Source organism: Sander vitreus, chromosome 11 (genome assembly GCF_031162955.1).
Source record: "Sander vitreus isolate 19-12246 chromosome 11, sanVit1, whole genome shotgun sequence".
Classification (NCBI taxonomy): domain Eukaryota; kingdom Metazoa; phylum Chordata; class Actinopteri; order Perciformes; family Percidae; genus Sander; species Sander vitreus.
Window position 1 is genome coordinate 14755637 of NC_135865.1, and position 27782 is coordinate 14783418.

General features: G+C 38.7%; 1 protein-coding gene and 1 long non-coding RNA gene across 5 annotated transcripts; one reads left to right on the top strand and one right to left on the bottom strand.

Annotated features, from left to right (window-relative positions):
• Positions 1 to 926: 926 nt before the first annotated feature.
• On the bottom strand, positions 927 to 18229 carry rbms1b (RNA binding motif, single stranded interacting protein 1b). 2 transcript variants are annotated; one of them, XM_078261802.1, is made up of 14 exons: positions 17905 to 18229; positions 14309 to 14510; positions 14030 to 14193; positions 11633 to 11691; positions 10341 to 10432; positions 7092 to 7249; positions 4161 to 4240; positions 3483 to 3598; positions 3046 to 3095; positions 2853 to 2940; positions 2682 to 2729; positions 1917 to 2027; positions 1595 to 1675; positions 927 to 1504 (listed from the first exon to the last, which is right to left on the bottom strand). In XM_078261802.1, exons 3-14 carry the CDS (start codon positions 14164 to 14166, stop codon positions 1433 to 1435), a joined length of 1092 nt encoding a protein of 363 aa, XP_078117928.1. In that variant the 5' UTR covers positions 14167 to 14193; positions 14309 to 14510; positions 17905 to 18229; the 3' UTR covers positions 927 to 1432. The 2 variants fall into 2 exon arrangements, with proteins under 2 accessions (XP_078117928.1, XP_078117927.1); XM_078261801.1 differs by lacking the exon at positions 14309 to 14510.
• Positions 17062 to 26274, top strand: LOC144525195 (uncharacterized). 3 transcript variants are annotated; one of them, XR_013502668.1, is made up of 6 exons: positions 17062 to 17171; positions 17614 to 17647; positions 21290 to 21370; positions 24796 to 24887; positions 25409 to 25517; positions 25746 to 26274. It is a non-coding gene; the product is annotated as an uncharacterized LOC144525195 (long non-coding RNA). The 3 variants fall into 3 exon arrangements; XR_013502666.1 differs by having other exon boundaries at positions 25409 to 26274; XR_013502667.1 differs by having other exon boundaries at positions 17617 to 17647; positions 25409 to 26274.
• Positions 26275 to 27782: the final 1508 nt, after the last annotated feature.

Here is a 27782-nt window from a genome sequence, read left to right on the forward strand (position 1 = left end):
ATTGGAGCATACCATAATCAAAAAGCCTGCTTTAATCCACTATGTTAATGATCTGACTTTTTTTTAAAAGGTCATAGCACTGTCCTTTCATAATTTAATTTATTTTACTATAATGTTACAATTTCCATTATTCTATAAGTATGAAATTAATGTGTGGCACTTGTTGGATCCAGGCCTTCCTTCATGCTTGTGCGTGTCCGTACTGTACAATTACCTAATAAAACTGAATGTAATTGTACAAAAAAGGCACACTGTCCAAACTGCAATCCAGTTCGCAGAGTCACTTGTGTCCTGGTTAAAGAGACAATTTCCTCAGTGTACTAGCTCACAATCTTTGGTGAAGTAAACTACAATTGAAAGTGCCTAGTATGTTTGTTTCCTATTAAAGAGCGAGGTTCAATAACATACACACATCTAATTTTACTCCCCAACTCGCTGAACTATTGCCCTAAGTTCTATTACAAGGCTTAGATGAGTTTTTTTTTTTGCACAATCATAAGTCTGTTTTCCTGTTAGTTTTTTCAAATAAATGTGAAAAAGACACACCCCATCAAAATAACAATTAACATCACCCAAAAAAGACAAAAAACACATTTGCCCCTTCTCATTTCCCCACCCTGCCAAGTTCAATTTCGACTATTCTACAATAATCAACGAGGCAAGATTCAAAAGGTAACACATCCAACATCCAGAAACATGTAAGGTATTCTTACTAATAAATATTACATCCAATAAAATTATCAGATTTGGAGACATTTGATTTAAAATCTAAAATTTCTTCTACTTTTCTATCAGTTTTGGGAGGGGGGAAAGCAACAACACATTGATTTCCTTAAAAAAAAGTCCTACATAGGCAAGGCAAGGCAATAGCTCATAACATTTTTTTTGCTTATTGCTGCTCTCTGTGGTGTTTCTGTACAACTGTATCAAAACTATGAAGGCAAATTTTAATCAGACAGCAAGATCAATCTAAATTACTAAGAGAAATCACTTTACAAGAAAACAACACGTAACACTTCACCATAGCAACACTCAACACAGCAAGCACAAAAACATTATTTTCAAAATGTCTGACTGAAAAAAGTCTTCAGAAGAAAAAGAAATCTGGAAATATTAACAAAAGACACATTTACTATCATGCACTTTAACAATTAGTCTTCCTTGTATCCTACGGCAATTCTTGGTAAAAAATAAACATTTTCTAGTATGAAAATAAAACTTTTTAAAACTTTTATATATATATATATATATATATATATATATATATATATATATATATATATATATATATTTCAAATCATTTGACAATGATACCAAAAATAGTCTCACTTAAATATTTGCAGAACCTGTGCAAAACAGTGAAAAGATCCTTAGCATCCGTTGCATTTGTAGACATGATTGTTTTAGCTGTTGTCCAAATGTTACCTCAGCACTACTTGGTTTGTTGGTAGGAATATGGGGAATGATTGCTGGATGAGTCCACTTGGGACTGTGCACCATTTTCCTGTAAGAGAGTAAAATAACAATAAGCTGTTGTTTAAAATGACGATGATGCTTCATACACATCAGGCTACAATGATGTTAATGCACGTACCTCTACAGGAACATTTGATGTCTGCATGTGGGCATACTGTGGGATATATGCTCCTTGCATAGATGTGTTTGCGGCCATAAACTGCACAATGAAGGAGAGAAAAATATATAAATATATAAATATATATATATATATATATATATATATATATATATATATATATATATATATATATATATATATATATATATATATATATATATATATATATAGCATGTTCATCTATACATTTTACAGTTTAATTAAGCACTTTTAAACACCTCATTCTAAAAATAAGTATAATGTGTGAACTCATTTCTGATCCCAAGCAGAGTTCTCTTACCGTTCCTGCATTGCCCATAGAGAGGTGACTCATCTGCTGTGCAAGAGGGGCCATCATGGAAGTAGGCTGTAGTGACATAGATGGGTCCATAGAGGGCGATATCACAGTACCCTGGAAGAAAAGTGTGAGCAGATGAGAGGAATGTCTGCAGCTTGTGCATACACAAAGTCACTGAGAAAATATCCTTCTTTAAACCTGAAATACTTTTCAAAAACACACAGTAAACAAGATAGAATGTTATGAAAATGATACGGAATAGCTATGATGTAACTGACAATGAGCATAATCAGTTTTGCAGGATTGGATTTCAGGCAAAGAGAAACTGAGTAATCTCCGACTTCACATCTAATACACACACCAGAAGGTGAATAGTCACAAGTTGAGGAAGTTGTCTATAAGCATCTTGGCTGGCCTGATGCATCTAGCAGTGTTTTCTCATCTATGCTGGCTCATTTTCAAAGCAAGAAAGGACTCTTCATTCTCAATTGAAACCCATCTGTTAAAAAATATTCGGCATCTGTCAACAAATACACAGCTTCACATAGCCTCTCCAAAGCAGTCGTTTTTACACTCCTATACAAACACTTTAGTACTGCAAATCCTCAAGGATCAGTGTCACCTTATGTGCAACTACTACTCTCACATATTGTGTGTGTCTGTCTGTTTGTTTACAGAAACATGTTTAAATTCTGTTATAACCATAGAGGGAAATGTTTTAAAGAAATAGAAAAAAAAAGGGAAAGAGAGTTGTGATTTTGTTCTTACTGGGTGCTGCATAATGTAGGGTTGAGTCATCCAGGATGGATTTTGCACCTGGAACATCACACAAACGCACTGTAAACACGCTTGCATTAAAACTGATAAATGAAATGGTGTGCCTTTGTTGTATTACAGTATCAAAGATACATAATCATAATTGAAGAGAAGGGTTCAAACCTGGTATGTTGAAACTGGAGACATGTAAGGAGACATGGACGTTTGAGCAATCATCCGGTTTGAAATACTGTATGCTTGTGGGAAAAATCTGTGGACACAGAATAAAGTGTAATTTAGTAGAATAAAAAAAGCTAAGTACAATGAAATACATACTGACCATGACAGTGCAGTCTTATCCGTTGATGTGGCTTACCCATTTTGCATAGCAGCTGCACTGGGGTCATATGTGAGTGTCATTCCGGCCTGGGAACAAAAGAAGGTTCAGGTTTGGCAACTAAACTGAAGCATGCAACACAAATACTTAAACAAAACAACATCATGATACACCAGTCTATTTTGTACCTATTATGCTCAAACCTGAAAGAGGGCACCCTTGACTACAAAATACTTTATAATTAACAGCATAGATAATAACCAGGATCACAACTCAATAAAAATCAGGTGTGGTAGATACAATACATGTGATTTATTCCTTTAGATGACTCTTCAGCGACACTAAAACAATAGTCACTCTAAATGTTATAATATTTGTTACACTCTGTTTTTTATCCTACATGTACAACACTTTAGGTGCACCTGAAATGTGTCCTTTATTATTCATATCATGGATTGGTTCCTTTCACCACTTACCAGTCTGGAGTCAATGTCCCTTCCCCAACCGCGACCATTCAGGGCAAATTTATTCTGACTTTGTCGCTTTTTCTGTCCACCATCAGCAAACTTGCACAGCAAAGGTTCAGATGGTGCTAAAGAGAGAGAAGTGGAGAGATAATAAACTCTGTCTTAAACAAATACAAATACACACACACACACTTTGTGTTATTGCTTGCTATACAGAGTCACTAACTCCCTGAAGCCTGGGAGTGCACATTTACTAGCCAGCCTGGGAATGCAGACATCTAATCTGGCAGCTGTGGAGCTGTGAGCCCCTCCCCTTCCTAAAGGAGGCAAGGCCAGCAGAGACTATTTCAGTCTAATAATCCAATTAAAATGCTTAGAGAGGGAGTGGAGGCCAAACTGAGCAGCTCCCTCTCTCGTTTTCTTTGTCTGTGCTCTGCCACTCAGACCTGAGTGTATATGAGCAGCAGACTCACTGACTCCTGTTGGAGGCATGAATCAATTGGCTGACCACTTCATCCTGCCTATAAAACACCGGCCATTAACATTGTACACATTATAGTCATTACAAGACAAATCCTGTTATTTTCTTTACAATATTATTTTCATGGTATGGCAGATAAACTAGCCTACATTACATTTCTGCAGTGCGTACCTGTGAATATAAGATAATTATACTGCATGTCTTACCTGGAACACCTGCAGGTGTCTTAATAAATTTTCCATTGAAGTGAGAAATGACTGCATCACATTTTTCAGTTGACTCCATCCTAAAGACATAAAAGACAAGCATAGCTACATCAGTAAGAACAGCAGTAAAAATGGTAAGAAGGTGCTTTCCATTAACTGTTTTCTTTCTGGGTGGGTGGGTGGTTCAAGATAAAAGATTGCAAGCCCAACGTGTACATATGTTATCAACTTGCAAACTAAACTTGCCATACATACCTATACACAAACAATCCTATGATGCATTATGACATTTGTGTTTTGTCAATGATGACCCTGACCTCATCCGTCAGGTATTTTAGTTAAACGTCAGGTTGTGCAGGTTATGGTGGAAGCCAGCAGTCGAAACTATTTCATAAAGGAGTTTCCATTTGTCCATACATGCACTGTTCTCTCCGCCTTGTTCTCGACAACATAGCTATGTTTTTAGGTATTACTTTTGAAAATGAAACTCATTCAGCATTTAACTGCATGGGTTTTTTTATGATGAGAAATCAGCAAAACCAAATGTTTAAAAAAAATAAATAAATAAATAAATTATATATATATATATATATATATATATATATATATATATATATATATATATATATATATATATATATTTTTCTTTCATCACTTCATCATTGGTAGCTGGTATTACTGATAGCCTGGATATATTTTTTTAAAGATTATTTTTTGGGCTTATCCGCCTTTAATTGATAGGACAGCTGGTGAGAAAGGGGAGAGAGAGAGGGGGAAGACATGCAGGAAATCGTCACAGGTCGGATTCGAACCCTGGACCTCTGTGTCAAGGCATAAACCTCTTAAGGTGCTTACACACGAACCAGACGGCTGACCGTCGGCAGAAAAGCCAGTCGGACTGATCAGTCGGGTCCCCGAGGTCCAAAAAAATGCCTCAAAACACACTGAGGCGATGCCAACTTGAGCGTATGCTCTGCGCATAATACGTCTCCATAACAGCAGGCGGCACTTCTCTGTATTGTTTCCCAGAAAATGAAAACCGGCAGCTGATAGGACGAACACGTCACATGGGTCTTTTTTCTCCGGAAATTCACAGCCAGACTTCCATGGCGGCTTGTTCAGAATACGATCTTCTATTGTACTAAAATAGTTCACCGAAACGTGTTTCTGAAAACATTTTAAGCGAGAAATAGGCCATGCAGTTGCTGAATCGGTCTTCATTTCAGATCGACAAAGGTCGGTTTAAAAGATTTGTCAGATTTTGAGAGGCTCATCCGCTCGCCATTTCCGGGTGAGTCCCGACTGCCCTGTCTCCGACTGAGCATGTTGGGTCGGCCAAAATGAAGGCCGACAGCTCCTCCGACGGACGACGGCACGGAACACTACGAACAGACTCGAGTCACCGACCTTGCCAGACTGTCCGACGGCCAATAATCGGCTCCGTGTGTCAGCGCCCTTAGTATATATGTGCCTGCTCTACCCATTGAGCCAACCCAGCCACCTGATAGCCTGGATTTTAATCCGTTGGTATAGTTAGCACTATTGTTTCTCAAATGTAAAAGCCACATTTCCCACAGACTGTAATGCCTAAAGGCCGTGACACACCAACCAGACGGCCAACCCTCGGTCCAAAAAGTGCCTCGGAACACACCAAAACGACGAGACGCAATACGTCTCCATAACAGCAGGCGACGCTAATCTGTATTGTCGCCCAAAAATGAAAACCGTTTAAAGACTCCATTTGTTCATTGTTTATTTCTAAAGAAACACGACAATGTATAAAAGGCTCCATTACCTTGTATTTCACGTTATGGCTCCGTAGCAGCCGTTTTTGTAAAAATAGGCTAACGATTGGGTCATAACCACGGGACTTACTGTCGCATAGTAGAGGAATTACCGTACAGTACAGGAGAAGCTCGCAGGCAGTTTTGACTTATATTCGCTGTTTAAGTTTAATTACTAATGTTAACTAGCATTTTAGTTAGCAATAATTAGCCTGTGCCCATGTTATCTCCTTACATATACCTATGCTCTCCATCTCTGCAATATTCGGAATGATTGAGATTTCTCTTGGCACAGCTACCAGAAGACTTACAACTTTCAGACAGGTTGCTCACGTCACATTTCTGCGTCTCTCTCAGTTGGAGGCTGCGCAGTAACGCTCAGCCATCACGGGAAAAGTGCTTCTAATATCCTTTACTGGTCTCCGTCCAGAGGAACGGGATCTGTTGGTCCATTCTATATACGTCTATGGGAAATTCAAAGCCAGACTGTCATGGCGGCTTGTTCAGAATACGATCTCAGATTTTACTAAAATAGTTCACTGAAACGCGTTTCTAAAAACATTTTAAGCGAGAAATAGGCCATGCAGTTGCTGAATCTGTTTTCATTTCAGATCGACAAATGTCAGTTTAGAAGATTTTCGTCAGATTTTGAGAGACTCTAGTCATGCTCAAACCGCTCCTCGTTTCCGGGTTAGCACTCTACCAATCAGATTGGTCATTTGAGTCTGACTGCCGGCAGTGCCCGCCTTCTGATTCAACATGTCAAATCGGCCGAAATGAAGGCCGACGGCCCCGCGGACGGACGACGGCAGGGAACACACCGAACATACTCGAGTCACTGACCTCGCCAGACTGTCCGACGGCTCATTATAGGCTTGGTATGTCTCAGGCTTAGTGTTGTAAAGGGGGTATTGCCACTTGTCTCCCTTCCCCTGTCCCTGACATCACTTCTATTTTACTGGTCACACAGTGGTCTTTACTGCTAAATAAAGGGCTCTTTATTTGTTTAATCATACCAATGTGACAAATTTGACATAGTTTAAATGTATTGATGTTTAAATGCTATATGTGGCATCAGTAAAAAATGGTTTCTTTATATTTTTCCAGGACCATGAGTCATTTCTAATAAATTACACAAGGATCTGACCTCGCAAAGCCCACTCCTCTGCTGCCTCCACTGGAGTCCCTCAAGATGCGTGTGGAGATGACCTGGCCGAAGTGCTTTAACATGTTCTCCAGTTCCTGCTCATCCATAGACATAGGCAAATTGGAGATGTACAAGTTTGTTGGGTCTTGTTCCTGTTGCTGTATATTGAAAAAGAAAGGAGTAAGAGGAAGCCAGAGGCGATGTAATTACACTAAGGGAAATGCTTGAGACACATCTGGAAAACACAAAAACATTCCTTTGTAGTATCACACCCACACTGGCTTTAGTAACAATGGGGAAGAGAGGACGGAAGGAGAAGTTTCCTTTTCCATATAATTTATCCCTGGAAACGGCTAAACATTTATAATAGACTTCTAATAGGGATCAGTTATCTCTGCTTCTTCCCATCTGTCTCTGTTGGGTTTTTTTTTGGTAGTAAAGGGTCACTATGAGCTGTAATAAATAGAGATTTGCATGCAGCCCACAGTGGCTTGAGGCTCACATCAGCTGATTTCTTGCTGTATTTTAATAGCATCAGCAGAAACATAAGACACGGCTACGAGTCCTTGGGGATCGGCCTCCCACCATTAATATTCATCAACGTTGTGCTGTTCAGAGTCAGCTACAGGAACAGGTCGGATTACTAGTAAAGTAATACACACAACAGAAAAATCTACATTTCGACAAAATGTTAAACAAACATTCAACAAAACCCAGGGAAGGCGTTCAGTTGGTCCTGAACACAGTGGAAGGAGAGATGAGAGGATGGAGTGAGGGGTGCAGGGATGTGTTTCAGCACCACAGCTCTATGCAGCTTTTATAACTCAAAAGAGAGCAGGAGACCTTCAGTGATACCTGCTTTTCACACATGGATGTACACACACGTGTATAAAAAAAAAGGCTGCTTTTCTGCTTTACCTTTTAGGCCTTTTTCAGTGGCAGTGTCCCTTAATTGACCCCCCAGTTAGGCAATTGATACATTGTTGCGTAATAACAGCAAGCTTATTTTCTGTTGTTATACGTACATTACTTGTTAATTACCTGACGCACGTTACATTTTGACCTGGTCTTTATTGTCACGTAGTTTATGCTATTTATTTCTGTTACTTTACTTTCCATACTTTTCTGTACTTAGACTCTGTACTACTCTGTTGTTTATTGGACAGCTGCCTCAACTGAATTTTCCTGCTGGGGATCATAAAGGCCACTCAGCAGCTTCACTGAAGCAGTTGGGACTTCAAATGGCTTCCTCAAGGGTGCTAACAATTGTGGAAATGAGGGACAGGCAAGTGCTGCTTTTTCACTTCCTCTGCCCACAATTAGACTGCTGATCCAGGGATTGGACTGCGACTTTCCGGTCACAAGAAACAATATAAAACAATGCTGTTCCTCTATTATTGTCTTTCACACAGCTCCATAAAACCATGACATACAATGTTGCCTATATTAATAACTTCTAATGCAAACGTGCATTAGGTGAATCCCTTATATGCATACAGAGAAAGGGAAGCACATAATCACATATCACAAGACATTCATTGAAATAACATATCATAAAAAGAGAGAATCTCTTATCTGGCCACTTCCCACCACCTGCCTTAAAATAATAATGAGAGAAAGCCCATTGAGGGTGCCTAGGCAGATAAAAAAATAAAAAAACAGGAAAAGGGACCTTTTTCAGAGAGTCCATATTAAGCCCAAACAAGCTTCAGCAATAGTGAGAATAAAGCTGGAGTGAAAAACTCACACCTTATAATGCCATTTACCTTCCACAATACAAAGATTAAACTTCAACATGCCCCTCGGAGCAGCTCTATTTTAATTTAAAAAAGTAAAATGGGTGCACAGAGGCATGTCAAGAAGCTCTACAGATCCCCAGACAGGGAAATGAGGCCAAGGGTTCTTGCTCAGTGCTGTATGGGAACTAATTTCAAATGACTGGTTTCTGTTACCATAACAACACACAATTATTAACTTCCTTTTTCGGATGTCAGAGGGTATAGGTGCCTAAAGTAATACAGTCCTACTTTAAAGCCTGTCATCTGAAAATCTCTGAATAAATAAAGCTGGAACTGTAGTGTATTAATGACACTGTCTGTCCACACAACATGGTCAGTATTAAAGCAATAGTTTGAACTATTTCTTTTACATGACAATTCAACTCCAACTTGTCAAATAAAGAAGAGAAATTTGTTTATTATTAGCAGTTCTGCAATTTTGTAAGTTTTTTTTTTTTTTTACATATTTGCTACATGAAGCCTCATTTGCTGCATGTTCATTTCTTAGAGGTTCAAGTAAAATTATCTTTCAGGAAGATACTAAATGTATGTGTAATGGTGCTTTGGAGGAGACAGAAAGACTAGTCTCAGCTCCGGTGGATAACGGTGGATAATTCCTCTGCTACGTCATCCGGCTGTCAGCAACACCAATCTCTACACCCTAAAGTCTAACTATTGGCGCCACTCACATCCGAAACCCTTCTGAATCCTGGCTGGGAGCTGTCGCCATAAAAGCAACACTTGCAGGGAAATGCACACACATATATGTACATTATAAACCATGTATGAATACATTAGCAAATTGCCAAACACATTTAATCACTGGGGGACAGATTTACTAAGACAGTGGTGCAGCACAAATGTGCACTGTATTAACTACACTATAAATGCAACAGGAGTCAAACTTTATGGAAAAAGAAATGAAGATGGAGGAAGAGAGAATAAGACAAATAAGAAAGAGCGAAATGACAGCAGCAGGTGAAAGTTGGAGATGCTGTTAATACCGCAAATGTCTCACTAGAATACTATAGTTAAATTCAATGAAGTGCTCACAGTTAATATCTTGTCAAAACAAGAAGTACCTGACCTCACAGTTCACTAAACATCTGACATGTACAATATTTACATGTATACACTTGCAAACTGCAACAACCTTGTGCATATGTCACAGTTGTTCCTGAAAATGAGTGCCTTAATACATCTAGTGCTAAATTGTGCAAATGCCTGAAATCAAATAAAGTTCCAAACACACACGTATGCACAAACATTCACTGTTTTCAGCACATGCTTCCTTTAGGATTCAACAAAAGGGTTGGTAAGAATATACCCTGCATTCAAGGATTCCAATCCTGCTATTTAATTACACAAAGATTAGGTTTAGGTTGCCTCGTCAGCTGGATGGAGGGGAAACAGTGTTACTGGGTGACTTGTATGGGCGTGATATCAGGATTAGACTGTAATGAATTCTCACCTTTGCCATCTGAGCTTGGACACCAGTGGTCTTCAGGGCAGCCACAGCTTTCTGAGCTGCAGCAGGGCTGTCAAAGTCCACAAAGCCATATCCTGAGAAGACATGCAGCACAATTAGGACAATATTCTATAGCCAGCACAAAACAATGGCTGAGCCTCCATGTTGCATGGGCTGACCTATGCCTCTCTGTGGTGGATGGTGATGGGGTGTGTGTTAATCAGTAGGTAAAACACATTAGTATAAAGCTTTACATACAGTGTTACAGCTGAATTTACAGTATGTATGTATATACTTTTGCATTATATAAGTTCATCTAACTGTGTACAGCTTTTGTTTGTGCATGTGTGTGCGCATGTATGTGTGTGTGTGTGTGTGTGTGTGTGTGTGTGTGTGTGTGTGTGTGTGGAAGTGGAGGTAGAAAAACGCTGAGGATGCAGATACCAGTGTGACGTTCATGGCTCAGGTCAGCTCTTTGTCCAAGGGGGTACAAACAGGGTGAACCTATAGTCCTTTACCTCTACTGCATCTGCTATATTTAACCTATTCAAGCTAAATTATGGTAAATATGGCAGGGCCCTTTTAGATACAAAAATAAAAAAAACAATAAAAAACATTTGTTTAATGTGAATTATTGTCTTGGTTTGACTATAAGTTCTTGATAATTCTGACATTAGAAAAAATACAATTTTGGTTGCACAAAGTTATTGCTGAAGCCGTCTCTGGCTTTTATTTAAAATTCAGTCCAAGCTTTACAAGGTCTATTACAGTGTCCCCTTTCACTGAGAGCCATCGATTTACTGGCATCTGTATAATCCAGAGGAGAGTGACAAAGAGTTCTCTTAATCCCATCAGCACTAGGGAGAATCAGTAAGTCCCTCTTTAGTCAGATGGGTAGTCTACTAGAAATGGAACAAGACCAACACTGTCACTCAGCAGAAAGAGGAGTCATCGGACACTTCTTCCCATGAAGCACCGGCAGCAGTGACACACCAACAGACATGGGCTGAGGCTTAAAATAACATGAGCTGGGAGGCAGCTTTGAGCAGCCTGGCTGTCTGTTTCCTGACTTGCCGGGTCATCTGACACAACTGCATAGCTGTTGAATGACTTGATGTTTTGATAGGATTCCCACAATGAAAATCTACCAATTTTTGAGAAAGTGTAGAAGTGATGATGTCTCTTGAGGTGTTGAAAATCCTGCAGGGCACTTCATGAGATTCCTTGATACATACTTAATTAAAGAAGAGATAAAAGAGGGCGGTGAAGTTAGGAGGAAAAACAACTTCACACACCTTTGCATTTGTTTGTAGTTTTGTCCAGGATGGCCTTTGTTGACACAATTTTGCCATACCTAGGGGAGGAGCAGAAAAGGGAGGCATTGTTAGCTGGATTATGTACCAGACGGAGCCAGTTATAAAACACACAGAAAGGGAGGGTTGAGCAACAATCTATGACATCACTGTAAAAATATGAGAAACAGGAAGTGGTTTCCATGTGGTGGTGAAAATCCCCACCATATGAGTGCGAAGCTAAACAGTCCCTTTTAAACTAAACCACTGTATCAAACTTTATACAGAGTCACCAAAGTCTCTCTTAGGAGAAGTTGGGTCACTTGGACAGTTGGGATCAAAGAGGGAGTCATCCATATGTAAAGTTCTGACATATAATTCATGTTTTCATTTTATATTTAGGAACACTGGTGAACTGTTTACACCTTCCACTTTTTAATGGCAGACATTTTTCACTTACAGATGCTAGTAAGAATATCTGCAAACCACTGCCTTACAAAACCGAGAGATAACGACATTAAAAAGTCTGGTCTGCCTCATGTTGTCGTGTAATAGGTAAAACCCTGGGTTTTTTTTGTTTTGTTTTTTGTAAACAAAACAATATTTATAACAATTTATATCTCAATAGCTAATTTGACTTCTTTAACTGTGATTTGTCAGTGCTAATTTTAAAACAGCTGTTTATGTATGTAAACAACAGTTAGTTGTATTAGTAGACAGTACATTGCTGTTATATATGTTTATATATATATATATATATATATATATATATATACACATACATACATACATACATACATACATACACACACACATATATATATATATATATTACAATCTGTTTATAAACTCAATGAGGTAGAGAAGAATGTTTTTAAAATTGGGAGTAATGCAACGTACGTAGGTTTCTTTTAAAATATATTTCTTTCAATGTGTGTTTTCCACATGACCAACTACAGTGGGCACATTCAGTCCATAGGTATCATGTTAAAAATGACCTATATAATCTACAGTGACCATGATGCAAGCCACAATGTACCCTACAGTTAACCACAAGGATACTTTAGCCAGGGATTAGGCTAAATGATAAAATAGCAATCATTTATAACCTGTTTTTCATCTGAACTCTAATCTCAAATAACATGTTGCGACTAGGATTGGGCATCAAGGACCGGTTCCAACTTGGATTCGTTTCCAATGGAATCGTTTGGAAATTTTGGTTTTGAATCTGATCATCGATTCCAAATTTAACACGCGCAACAATGGTTTCCGTAGTGGCCACCGTACTTCCAGGTGCTTGCTGTGTTGCAGCCATGGAGCACAGGCAGCGGCGCTCTAAAGTATTTGTTCTTGCACTGCCATCACAATGTAAATAGTTAGTGATAAAAAGCTCATCCAATAGTTTAGTTCACACACTGAAGTGTGAAGTACATTAAAACAAGTGAAAATTATTGCATTTAGGCTGCTCTCGTAAATCTAAAGGAGGATCAATCCAATTTAAAAGTAAAAAGACGACATTCTCTGCGTACTGTTTTTTATCCATCTGAATAATAAAATCAAATAAAAGAAGAGTTAAATACAGTGTCGCTGCTGAGGCCAATTTCAATATGTAATATATTTCTAAACACCCAAAAAATGAATTGGCAGCTTTGTGTTGCAAAGTCAGTATCGCATTGTGAAGAGGGGGCCTCAGAAAAAAAGCAAATCAAATCTCTGAGGCACCATGGTGGTCTCTCTGCTTGGCAAATATAAAGCATTCAGCGCACAAAAGAGAGCTGTGGACAAGCCCAGTGCTGACAGTATCTCTCCTTTATCCACACACATGATATATGAAACCTCTGCTGCTGTGCCCCACATGCTCATCTCACTCTGTCCTTGTGTGGTTTTCAAGATACATTTTTCATGTCATATTCAAATGAAGTCTGAAATACTGCCACATTTGTAAGAATCTCAAATATGCATATTAACCCATAGGTGACTCACAACGCTCTCTGCATCGTCTAAAAGTACTCTATTCTTCATAGGAATATGATTACATCTTAAATCCTTTCTTTGAAGTTATTTAAACAGACGAGCAGGACTACATTTTTTCATTAAAAGTCAACTTACTAGAAAGGAAGACAAATTATATAAATAAATTACACCAAAGACAATAGATTACAACAAAGACAACACTATATACATTTTCTTATCTTTCAATACAATAAGTGTGCAATTGTACTTGTAAAATGGCATATTTACATCTTGCCTTTTACTTTTTCACACCTTATTTGTATTTTAACAAATGTATGTAAAAAGTGACTGCCATTGCACATTTAAACTAGACTCTAAAACTAAGTGGGCCAAAAAATCAATGGCTGATCGATGGCAGATAATAATGAGAGGAAGTGTGGTACTCACGGCTGACAGAGCTTGACCAGGTCATGGTCTGTGGTTGAAGGGGACAGGCCTCGGATGTAGAGGTTCGTTTTGCTGAGCTGGTCCCAACCTGTAGTGCTACTGCTGCTGCTATTGTTGCTTGGGCTGGGTGGAGCCATGGGGTGTGATGATGAGGCAACAGATGGCTGGAATAGGCAGGGAAACACAGAAAAACTAGGTTAAAATCAAGTTCAGGCTGGCTGGTAATTAAATAATAACGTTTATTGTCACGGCTCAAAGTTCTCAAGTCCAAAGATTCACCTCTGACCACAACCGGCATCCCTAATGGGTGTGGTTGGGTGTCGTCAGAAGTGTGCTTCTGATGTCACAGTGTACCGATAGACCCTGGAGTACACTTGTACATCTCTGCAGCAAGGTGCAAAACTACTGGAGGTCCGCAGAAATTAGATTTTCAGGTGGTGTTATGTTACTCTTAAAGCCACTTCGGGGCAGCAGAAACAAACTGTAAACATAATATTGAGATATTATCACCTTAAAAAGTTAATAAGGCAAAGTTGTTAGCAAACAGTTGCTTATTTACACATCCAGCAGATAGAGAGTAACATTAGTATTCATTTAGAGTTGTATTTCTGTCAACCTGATGAATTGAAGACCAATATCACCTATCTTTTAGCTCTGTTTTGCTCTCCACCAACTACTGAGGGAAATGTCTAGTGATTTATCTGTAAAAAGTTATAGTAAGTACACTAGCTAGCTGCTAACTGTGTCTGCCTGCTGCAGGGCAGGTAGCATACAGTGGGTTTTGGAACTTTTTAAAGAGCTGAACAAAGCTGACTGTTGCGTCTGGAAATGGCGTGGATGCTAAGTTGAGCTGAGGGGAACTGCCCAGTCGGGTAATAGGCTAATCATCTGTGGGTACGTCACTACAAGTGACCCCTTTTACATGCACATCGTCATTAGGTCCATTGTTAATTTAACAATATTGATTACAGCAGCTTTAAGTAAGCCTAATCCTTTTCCATGTCAGGACAAAACAACTTACTGCACTTTTCTGAAAAGAAAAGAGTAAGATACAAAGAGATAAAATGATTAGATGTCTCTCTGTGTGCGATTTCACATATACATCGACCGAGAAAGGCCTGCTGTGTGCCCTCACCAAGTCACTCACTCTCATATTAAAAAGGGAAAAAAGATGAACAGTCTGGACACTCCATCATTAGTAACATGTGGGTTTCTGTCCAGTGGGAGGATTAATGTTTTACAGAGCAGTGATCCATATCTGCAGAACAATCTCCATAACACCTTCACAGTCAGCACAATCAGGCTCCATAGGGGCTTGTAACTCTGACATCAGTGTCAGACTGATGTCACACTGCCTCAGGTGTCAAATAAGCTCCTTCCTAAATCCTTCCGAGGGCAAGGGGAAAACAAAATTAAAATCCTTCAGTGATTGGGCAACCCTGTCCTTTACAATACACAGATCAGGAGAGAGCTTTCCCCTTAAGGGATGTGTCTTTCTCTTTACTATCCAACACTGATTATCCCCCAAACCCCCTCTCTGAGGAATCACAAGCTGAGAGGAAGCTGATGGAATCCCAGGCATAAAGTGGTGACAGGATTGAGCAACCCAAGTCTAGATTATCTTCTCTTGTGACCTACTGGTCAACAGCCTCAAATGCCTTCGCGGTGAAACAAGTTTGACTCACTGTTTACCAACTGATTGGTGGCACAGGTCCTCATTCCTTCCACCATAAAAAACAGTTATCTGTTCTCTTAAGCATTAGTCTATATCCACAATGTTTCACTTCCGGGATTGCTCCGGTGCCGCCGGAAATTCCGCCGGATGATATCTTTTCGGTTGATGTCCGTTTCCTTCCGCTTTCTTTGTGTTGGAATTTTAAAGCTATAGTGCGTAGTTTCTGCCACCCCCATGAGGAATTCTAAGCAACGACAACAAAACTGTTGGCACGTCCACACGATACAAGCCTTCAGTGACCGTGCACCGCCCCCAAAGCTTTAAACTTCAGTTGATTTATGAGGACTATGGTTAACTGCTCCTCTGATCTCTGCCGGGTAAATCCAGACAGCTAGCTAGACTATCTGTCCAATCTGAGTTTTCTGTTGTACGACTAAAACAACTTTTGAACATACACGTTCCATCAAAACAAGTTCCGGCTATTTTGCAGAGGCACCGTGGCTCCGTGCGGAGCTTAGCGCCGCCCAAGACGACTGTGATTGTTTTAAAGACATGCCAATAAACCAGAGCACGTTTTTCTCCCATCACGGAATGCTATGTGGACTAGCCAGACCCTCCTCCGCAGCGCTGTGGAGGAAGATCTGGCAATGCAAGACTATACTTAAGCATGGATGAGGACAACAGCAATAATGTTGCTACATACATGAATAGGTGACAGAGTAGAGTAGTCATGAAATATTTTGCAATTCTTGTAAAACAAAATAAAAACCTTATCAACAGACAAACAAAATAATAAACAAACCATTAAATGTGAAAAAATGTCAGTTGCTCTCATGACTAGCCCTTACTTACAAACAACCTAACCGTGGCCAAATTGATTTTCGTGATTGGAATTATTCCTGAATAAAACTCATTTCATACCAATATATTTATGTCAGCGACTAGAAAAGAGTAATACACTTAAACTGTAGGGCTGGAAATGAGAAAAAATAATTACAGCTAAATGTGGGAAATGAATGGGGCTAGAGACAAAAGCTTTTAGATCTAAAAAGAAGAAAAAAAAGCTCCATGTTGCATATGTATTTAACTTTTACTTAAAAATAAAAAAGAGACATGCATTACATTCGAGCAATAGTTTATAACATAAGAACCAACACTCAAGACAAGCCAAGTCTTTAAAGAAAATGCCTGCCACAAAGTCCCAAGTTGCTTTTTCAGACTCTGGGCTTCAGGTGAGTGCAGCTTCCCTTTTCTATGGGACTGGAAGATAATTTAGTTTTCATACATGTGACTGGCTACTTAGATGCAGGACTGTGAGAGACTGTGATGGGGAGAGGGCGGCATCTTATCAGCCAGCTCCAGACCGGCAGAGGCCGTCATATCCGCACTGGAAATACACAGGGCTTCCAGTAACAGGCCTCGCCCATGGAGCTCTAGCCACAGGATATACAACATGAGCACAGCAGAGTAAATATGTTTATTCAAGTCTTTTAGCTAAAGGGAGTTTTAAAAATCTATATCTAACTGGGACAAAGTAAATGCATCAGTGGACAAGCCACGCATAGCCTACTGTATAATTCTGTACATCACAGTTAAACATAATACCGCAAATAGGGTGTAGAACTAGGCCTACATTTAAGGTAACCTATGGTTTTCTATCACTGAATGTGAATTTGACAAAATAGAAGCCAACCAATCTTCACTGGTCCAAACTAAGCACAAATATAGTCTGCTATGAAAATTGCAAACTTCGGTTTGGTCGAGTTTCTATGAAGTGTTTATTGCCAGCTCATGTGTAGGCTACTTCATTAATATGCCAAAATATGTTGTATTACATAGGCCTATTTTTCTATGCGGCAACTATTAAATTAAACATCAACTGAGGTTATACAGGCCTGTATCTCTCCAGCAGTGTTGGACCTGGACCACAGCCCGAGCAGCAGGTATTCTCATTATGCATACCGTGGTCTATCTGAATGTTTCATCACACACAGGAACACAACACTGCCATTTCAAATTACAAAAACCAAAGTAAGTTTTCTTTCTGTTTGAGCGCCGACCTATAGGCTATGCAACGTTAAGTTTATTTAAACTGTGAGCTGCTGACATACAACGTTAGACTTTTTCAGCGACTTCCATGAAGTCAGCTTTGTGCTTTTAATGTCTGAAGGCTGGTCAAATATTATATTAGCGTATTTACCTGTTTGCGATACGGAGTCCTTAGTGGGTTTCCAGTATTAGCAAAAATCATCCTCAGTTCAAATAGGGAGGGTAACGTTATTTTTTTTTTCAGTTAAGCTTCAATTTTCTAGCGAAATACATTAAACTCCTCGTATAAGTAGAATATTATTTGACATGGATAGACTCCTTACTACGCTAAATGACACACAAATAGGATGCTATACATATTAGCTGTATACATATCCTTATTGTCGTCGACTATCCGGCAACAGAAACCTCCGTAAATTGTCCCAACTTCGATTGCCCAGCCCAGTTTGTTTGACTGGCTTCATTGATTTGCAGTCAGTATGCTGCGCAGGACAAACGCTGCCAAGGTGGGCGAAACCATTCGACCATTTGGTGTAGGGGTGGTGTTTTAACAATGTTACCAAAATACAAAACGCTTTAAATCTTTTTTGCTATAATGAAGATTTAAAAGGACATTTTTGTTATATGCAAAATATGTCTCGGCATTTATGAAAATTTTATTGGCTTTTGTTATTTAAACACATAATATAAAGACACTGTTTCCACCTTGTTGTTGTTCGTGTATTAAAAGATGCATACCAAACATTCCACCGTGCGGCTGGTCCTGGATGTGATATTCTGTCAAGTTTCAGGATATTTTTGCGTTTATCTCGTAAAACCTAAGGAGAATATAATCAGAAGAAGGGCAAATTAAATAAAACATTATTAATGGCAGTGAAGGATTCTATTTAGTTCGGATGCAGCACTTTATCGATGATCAATAGAGCTGCAATGTAGCCTAAATGGATATGATACATTGGTGTGGTTTTATAGTGACCTGAATAATGATTGCTCAGTGGTGTAGTACAAACGCATCCCTTTCCCGCAAAATTCGATTTAATAAAAAAAAGACCAGCTATAAAAAAAACGCAGTAGGCTACTTAAGATCTGGATATACATAAGCTAGGGCTGGGCGATAGGGCCAAAATCTTATATCACGATATAGGTGATTTCATATCTCGACAACAATATATATCACGATATATCACGTTTTATGGTATTTCAATAAATAAATAGTCTAAAAGAAATAACCACATGGTTAAGCCTATTTTTTTATAGACTACTCCGGTTATTTAATATTTAAAAAATCTTTCATAACGCAGTGGTTTTTCGACATTGCGATAGAAACGACATAGAAAAATATATCTAATTGACATTTTCATATGGTTTTGACAATTATATATCGTCATATCGCCCAACCCTAATACAAGCGTATAGGTATCACTCTTAAACCAATAAAAATAGACAATAACGACACACAAAACAGCCATAAAACATTGTAAAACTATAGGCTTTTCCTCAATATATATATATATATATATATATATATATATATATATATATATATATATTATTTTTTAAATCTAATTGCTACAAAAACTATCTGCATGACTAGAAACCACTAGAGGACATTTGTAAAAATATGCTTTTGATTATTCTGATGAACTAATCCTTTAAGGATTAGGTCTTGCAGTAGAGTAACATTTTGTTGAAAGAGATGGCTTCTATAATGGATTGTGCGCAGTAAGACCTTCTTAATGTGAGTGACAGGTGGTTGTGGTGGTTTGTGTGTGTGTGTGTGTCGGGAGGGTGGCAGAGGGGTAGGCTGGGCTATAAGTCAAATGCAATCTACCCACCACTGTCATCTGCTGATTGGAAAACCAACACTGGTGGCTGAAAATGTGAATTAATGGTGACCTTCAGCAAGGAACAAGGAGCTATAACTGCTGTCTTGTTCTGCCCTTATAGACTCCCTAAACAGTTGAACCTTCTGGTCTCCCTGATTTCAGTTAGTTTTAGTCAGTTGTTGATAGCAGTTGTTTTGTGTTACCATTGTCAATGAGAACAAATAAGACAAATGAGATGCAAATTAAATTTCAATTCAATTCAATTCAATTTTATTTATAGTGTCAAATCATAACAGGAATTATCTCAGGACACTTTACAGATAGAGTCGGTCTAGAACACACATTGTGTAGGTGTGATATGTGATATTTCTAAATGAAAGCAAAGGTCATCAGTAGAGCATGTAGAGAAGTTAACCAGGCCAACATGAGTCAATTGGTCAGCATTGAAGGGAAGGAAAAGAGGTCTGATTCAGCACTATGCTCAGGGTACTAAAGCGGGGGTGGTAGACAGACAGGCAATAGAACCACCATCTTTTATGAAACAGTGAAAGGAAAGATTATCTCTGATTCCTGTAGTTATGTAGCACTATAACGACACCTACATAAACCTACACCTAATAATAATGGAAATTAGTGTTATTATCACAGGTAGAATCATTTATAATTAAACAATTTCCACTGTTTTCCATTAAACTAGAATATCTCAAAGGCCTACCGTATATACAATATAATATTAAATCACTGCAAGCAGATTGCTTTGATATAAAAGGGCAGCCTTTGCCAGATATCCAGAGAGCATGACGTTGACGGGGATTTTTTTTCATTGCACATTCACAATCACTATAACAGGCACAAACATGCATAGATGCAAAGATTACAAGATCACTAAGACACAAACCCATAGCCACACAGATAGCTCACCCTCACACACCCTGGGTATTTCCGAGGGAAATAAGAGGGTGAAGTTATTTTAGGATATTGTGCTACTTGTTCTCACTCCTCACTGAGCTAATGAAAACAGTTTCTACCAGCAAACAACTCTGAGGTATATGAAGAAAGTGTCGCTCTCTGTTTTATTCTTGCAAATCATAACAGCAATTACAGTCTCACAGCTCATTCTGTGAAAGAGAGAGAGAGAGAGAGAGAGAGAGAGAGAGAGAGAGAGAGAGAGAGAGAGAGAGGTTTCTTCTCACGTCCCCTCTGTATTAGATTCCTGAGAAGTGTTTTAGCAGTTCCAGGAAGCTTTTAGTAACAGTCTCTGTACCTTCCTGCCTGGATGAAAGTATTTGGGTTAGGGCGTGTAACCCCTTTTGGCAACAGCAGATTCATTTCCCCTGACTCTTGACTGTAAATTAGCCACAAAAGAGAGCTGTGAATGCATACGTGTGTGTGTGTGTGTGTGTGTGTGTGTGTGTGTGTGTGTGTGTGTGTGTGTGTGTGTCACAGAGAAAAATGCCACATTCACAACTCACAACACTTTAATTGAGGTGCTGATGTGGTGGTGGTGTTCAACACAGCCTTACTCAGTTATAAAAAATGAATGAGTCACTTTACTGGTTCTGTCTAATAATGGACAATTGAGGATGATTTAAGAAAAAAAATACATTATAGGCTAGATGTTTGAAACATGCTTTCATAGTCTTTATTAAAAGGATTCTGTGGAATATCTCCCCATGTGTTTCATAATCTGTGTTTGATTTACTGCAACAGGGAACTTGGATATCACAACACTGGTGAGGGCAGCTGTACACTGGTGATGTCCATTACACTCTTCTACTGTATTTATTATTTGTGAGTAAATCCTATACCTGAGTATTATACTGCATTAGAAAACTTGGAACATATATATATATATATGTGTGTGTGAAATGCTATTTCATTATGAAGAGATGTGCTAAAGCTTTGGTCATTAATGACAATTCATTTTTATTGATCCCTGACATCACTTTATGAAGTGATATAAAAACATCACAAAGACAGGGTTGCAAATACAAATGTTTTTGAAACATTATGAGCCTCCATGATACCACACAATGTAGTCTTCTTTTAAAAGTGTCCTCACATACAGAGGTTTGTATGATAAGGTAAGTTTTATTCATATTTTCCACTGACATTTTTACACACATATTTGAAGCGTTTCTGAATTCTTTCTAATATATGAGAGGAAATACTTGACAGCAGCAGTATAGGCTTTATTGTGGAGCCTGGCCCTCATTTTGCTCATGTCAAATGTCCCGAGAATGAGAGTCATATGTGTACAAAGGCAGTTCTTTTAGGCCTGACACTGACATAAAGAGCAGCGCCACTGGGCTGTTTCATTGTGTACATTTTGCTGCCAGGCAACTCTCCAAACTTTATTGTAAACATTGTATGGTGCTGTTCAGGCGCAGCAAAATGCCATTGTCCACATTTTCACAATGGCAGTTAATGCATCCACATTGACAATGATTTAAAGTTTAGTTGGGTGAAGGCAGTCTGCCATCGCCTATTGCCAAAATATTACCAAATTAGCACTACATAACTGCTATGTGTTTTTAGCTCTGAACAATCTGTATCGATAGTATGCTTTATTTCAAGAGAGAGAACACAATGAACACAGTCCAAAAACAGCATTTGAACAGCATTCAAATTCATTTTAAAGATAAATACATGTTTATTTTGGTGAGAAAATCTAAGAAAGCCCAAAGTGGGATAGAGGTGATGAGTGGCAATGTATGGGGATCACAGTATAAGAGACTTAAACACAGTAAAATGTTACACATCATTTTAAATGTCACTATAGTGCTTTGTTACTTTGAGGGAACTTCTGTTTAAAAATATCACAATTCCTGCAAAACACAAACTGATTTCATCTTTGTTGGTCACCTGGTAACCAGTTAAATAATAATCAGATAAATCCAACCATCCCTTGTAATCACAAGAGACGCCATGAATGAATGGCCCCATTCTATAAAGTCCACTCATTGAGAACCTGTCAGGAAGTGTTTTTGAGGACATACTAATGCACCAAAAACTATGATTTCCGCTACTGTTGATAGTGTGAATGAATGCTTCTGTGTTTCCAGTTTCATCTATCTGGAGCCTTAAGTCTCCTGCTGATACATTTTTCATGAGCTTAAGTAATGAAGAGAACTCTTTAGGTGAGGTCAGCTGGGGATTTTCTTCTTAGCCTCATATGCCCTTTCACTTCTTCAGTTTTATTAAGAGCATTTGCAAAATCAACAGATGTAAACTTTTGTTCTATGTCTATGTTTCGCGTTAGGACATGTTCTGAAGAGCAAATACAGCATCTACATCACAGCTGCAACAACTTTGTTTGTGCAGCTTACAGAGATGAGATCTATATACAGTCAGCCAGTTGTGAACATTCCACATGCCTTATCAAGTCCACCCAATTCCTTCAGAACAAACAGTATATGCAACCCAACATACTGTACCTTGGTTTGCAGGTATTAGGGAAATAGCGAGGGAATATTTGTTGATGCCAACATTTCACAAACACATCAAGACAGAAATAAAAGCGTTCAGTGGCATTCTGCTATGTATATTCTCATCACAGCCATATCTGTTGAACCTCACCCTCTGTGGGAAACCCACACGTCGCTGTGACCCTCCCTTTCCACATGACTATTGATTTTGGATGTCCGAAATGCCTTTTCTTATTCTGACACATTTGGGGACAGCCAGTAATATACTACTGGCTCACTTTGGGGGCTTTTGAACTGTTCATCAATAAAGCAAAATTAGTATTTGCGTAAAGTAAAATAAGCTAAAATATGATGACATTTGACCAAAAGTGAAGGGTTTGTTTTTAAAACTCTTAAAATCTATTGACAGAGAGGGCACATAACTTCTTTTTATCACATTGATTCAGTAATACAAGAAGTAACAGGATATGTGAAAAATCTACTCTTTAAATTACTATTAAAGAGATATTCAGGGATGTTAGAATTAGTTTGGTTGATACTCTTTACCTTGCATATAAACAACATTTTGTTCAATGAGAGGTTTGTGGTTAAGCTCTTATGTAACAGGAACAGGGAGAGAACTTCCTTTCTCTGTCAATCAGGAAATACAATAAGCTTGCAGGAAAGACGTTTTGCAGAATTTCTGCATCATAAAGTACAGTTAGGAGCACCATCTAATTGATCGCTGTGGAGGTACAAATAAGCATGATGGAGCTTTAACACAAAATATTCACAGTTGCATGTTTTTCCTTCTCACTGGAATTTGGCATATAAAAAAAATCAATTAGCCTACAGGAGCGAATAAGAGTCAAGTATTGCTGACGATCATAAAATTCCCCATAAAGATTTAGAATAAATGACTAATAGTGTACAATTCTTAGAACTACAGAATCTTCTCCCAGTTACTCAACATTACTCATCCCCACCCCATTCTCTTCAAATAGCAGGAAGCCCCCGAGGCCAGAGCCTCAACCAAAACAATATTGTGTGCAGCTTTAGCTTCTGATGGAAACCACAGTGGCTCACTGGTCTGCTCTGACACACCTACTTTCACATATTTCAGAAGAAAAACACCAATTGCACCTCTTCACAGTGAGATAGATTGTAATGAATAAATACCACAACCATATGCAAACATTTTTATGAAGAAAATGTGCAAAGGGACAAAGACATCTTTTTGTCTTTCTTTCATTCATAGTTTCTTGGTCTATTGACAGCAAGGTTCCTCTTTAGTCACCTCCATCTCTCTCTGGGGCTCCTGAAATCTGATCTATGTGTTTCCCCCGCCTGCATTCCTCCTTTCCACCTCCTCCCCCAGCATGTCAGAGTCCTCACTTCTGCCCTCTGTCTGATCTCGCGTTTCTGCAGACCCACAGCAGATTGTTTATTTTGCTAGACACGGAGGAAACATGGATGGACCCTTACATTGGCTCAAGCTTTACTGCTGAGCTCCAGCCAGGCTCCAGTGTGATGTGTATCTAAAACGGGGCCCCCTATAACAGCAAGCTTGGTATCATTTTCACCAGTGACATATCACAAAGGACAATGGGCTCGTCGGCCTGCGGGCAATACAACGTTACAACGATAATATCAGTTGATACGTGGTATTGTGCATACAAATACTCCACTCATCCTACTAATTGCAGATATTGAGGGCACAGATCATTCAATAAACCACATACACCAATGTCCTATAATTGATGAAATTTAAACCGCCCCACATCTGATCCTTTCAAATGTCTTCTCCAGGGTAAGCTGGATGATGCCGGAAGGACACCGTCTCCCCAGAGATCACTTCTGGTGAAATTTATGAGGCCTCTCTGCATCACTGATGTCCTCCTGTAAGTGGTGAGGTCATGGTATTGGACAAAAATCACTTTGGGAGACTCATATCTCAAGAAAAACACCTCTCTGCTCACTTTATTGTGTACAATGAGCATATATATATATATATATATATATATATATATATATATATATATATATATATATATATATATATATATATATATATATATATGGTTTATGGTTATGGTTTATAATGAAGGCAACACCCAGTGTATTCCTCTTGTCTTCTGTTCAACGCCTCAGGTTATTGAAGTACTAATACACTGTGGTCTCGCAATGCAGGGAATGCACATACCGGTATTGTTGTCGGAAATGCTACACTATACACACTACCTTTCAGCCTATGTGAGAAAGAAACAGAGCAGATCGCCACATGAAAGAGAACACAGAATTCATGAATCTGTCTCATCATGTTTGCACTTTTCCTATCTTTAGTGTTGTTTACACTCACCCAGGCATGGCAGATAAAGTTGATAATGACTGTACTGAAAATGTACTGATTTTCTTTCTTTAGGGTAACATTAATATCCTGAGCAGCCAGCTGAGTAATATAATTTCCTCCTGAGGAAAGATGAACAAAGGGAGGATTGAGGACTGAACAGAAAGAGAAAATGGTACTTGAGGTGAATGATTGTGTGGTCACTGAAATGACTCATATGCCTCACCCAGTGTTCAATGATCAAATCATTGCGTATCAGTATACCACAATATAAAATTACATTTTTCTTTAGCACAACCACAAGACAAGAGTTATGACAATAGTTCAAAGAAACCATGAAAAATATGTGACACACTTAAGCCTGCCGTTCTCTTCCTTAAAGGAATTCCTTATGTTTTTTACATGACTGGAGGTTGTTGCTGGCAATCTGGGAGTGTAAGTAATTCTCAGGAGGAGTAGAGGTTGAGGTTGGAATGTCCGTGAGGGTCACAGACGACACAACCTCTGTGGCAGGACTCCAGAAAACGACCCCTGGGAGCCAAGCCACTGGAGTCCCACTGTGCTAGACCGGCCACACAAAGCTGTGCACTAATTTATACTCAAACTGATGAGGGAGACAAGAAATGCTCATCCACCTATTCAGCTTTTTCATTTGTAGACAGGATTAAATCAGACTGAGAAAACTTTGTTGGCTCATTTAGCCTAAACACATACCTCCCTGTGTACTATGTAAAAACTAAAAGAAAATATATGTTAATTTAAGCAATTATTATTAGTTGTTTAGTAGTTAATAGTTTCAAAAATATAAACAGCTGAGCAAGGAAATGAATTTGTCTATCAGAAATCACTGTCTGTGCCTCCTGGCCATGAGGAGGTAACAGACAGCTGTGTGAGAAAGTTAGATTAAAATCTAAAGCAAGTTGAGCCATGTTTAGAAATCTCACTCATGTTAAATTGTTATTGTTTTCAATAAATTAATACATTATTAAAATATTGACTTGTGACTTACTCAGAAAAATGCATTGCCATATCCTGAGATATTAAAGGGCCTAAAAGTAATGTAAGGTATCAGTACCAGTGTATTATGGTAGTATTTTAAAAAGCTCATTTACAGCGCCTTTAATACCAACTAGCAACATATGTACATTTGGAAAATATTGCATGCAAAATGTTGGATAACAGTGCAAGCAGGGTCTGCTTTTTGATTTTACACTGCTACCACCCTGACACTTAACACGATCAAATGAGGTTGACATTAAAAATGACCTGTTTCACTTGGTTTCATAGCTTCAGTGGGTCATACATTATACTCTGCCTCTGCTCTGAGAACCCTTAATAACCTAAGGTTATAAAATCACTGTAAGGAAGTTAAAAAGACACTGCATCTCAATAAGTCACTCTAAGCTGCCATCTACTGGTTATTCTTTCTGTGAAGCTAGTATTTACTTTGGGGCGAGAGTTCTCACTGTGCCAGTCAATGCAGTTGGGGACATGGGGTCAGAATTATCAACCCTAACTCATGTGCAGTCATACCTCTGTATGGAGGTTTGATGAGATGTAAAAGCATTAGATGTGTAGAAACAGAAAGGGGATTACCAGTATGTCATCAGGACAGAGTATTGCGTCATAACTCACTTAATGTTGGTTCATGCTGAAAAAGAAAATTACTAATATAATTCCAAGGTGTTAAGAAAGCATTGAGACGTTCACCATTATTTTAAGATGTTGGGCTTTAAAAGAAGTGAAAAGAAAAAACCTACAAAAACAGTCCCAGATTAGGAATAAACAAAAATGAAGCCACTGCAGTATTTATGTATGAATGTTTAAACAGTGAAATAGAAAACAGTTGTCTTTGCAAACCTAAGGTTAAGAGTCTATATCAGTGCCAAATGATAGTGCTGCAAAAGATGTGCAACCATGTACCGTAACTATAGCCAATTTTCTTTTTTTTTCAAACAACTAAATATTCTATCATCATTCCACAATTCTTTCTCATTGGGGATTTCATAAGTTTGGCTCGGAACAGAATTTTAGAGCTGGGAAGGAGCATAACAAGGCCTTTATATTACGTTACTGAGTCTTAGTCACAACATAAGAACCTGATCCCATGTGGTATAAACTGTGGCCACAAATTGCTAAATATTACCAGAGGGCTCAGCAAAGCACACCTCTAGATACTGGTAATGTGGTGGTTTTCAAGGAGTATTGTGGAGCAGATGGAGCAGATGACCAAATGTTACCTGGACCGTTGTGCTTCCACTGTGTGGGGAAACCATAGAGTTTTTTATATACATATAGTCTGTGGGAGAGCTTCTGCATATGCATGGGAGTGAGGCATGTCCTCTTACTCGTGATACGTCTCATTTGCAACTAATTAAAAAGTACCTTGTTTTTGCTGACCTCCAGTGGTGATAGTTCTCACCTTGCTGCTGTGATGTAGAAGAGTACA

Coding starts and splice junctions, on each gene's coding strand:
- rbms1b (XM_078261801.1), bottom strand. CDS start 17,955: ATGATTTTTGCTAATACTGGAAACCCACTAAGGACTCCGTATCGCAAA. Junction 11,692..14,029: donor CTGGTCAAGCTCTGTCAGCC/GTGAGTACCACA, acceptor CTCCTCCCCTAG/GTATGGCAAAATTGTGTCAA. Junction 7,250..10,340: donor TCCAAGCTCAGATGGCAAAG/GTGAGAATTCAT, acceptor TTCAATATACAG/CAACAGGAACAAGACCCAAC.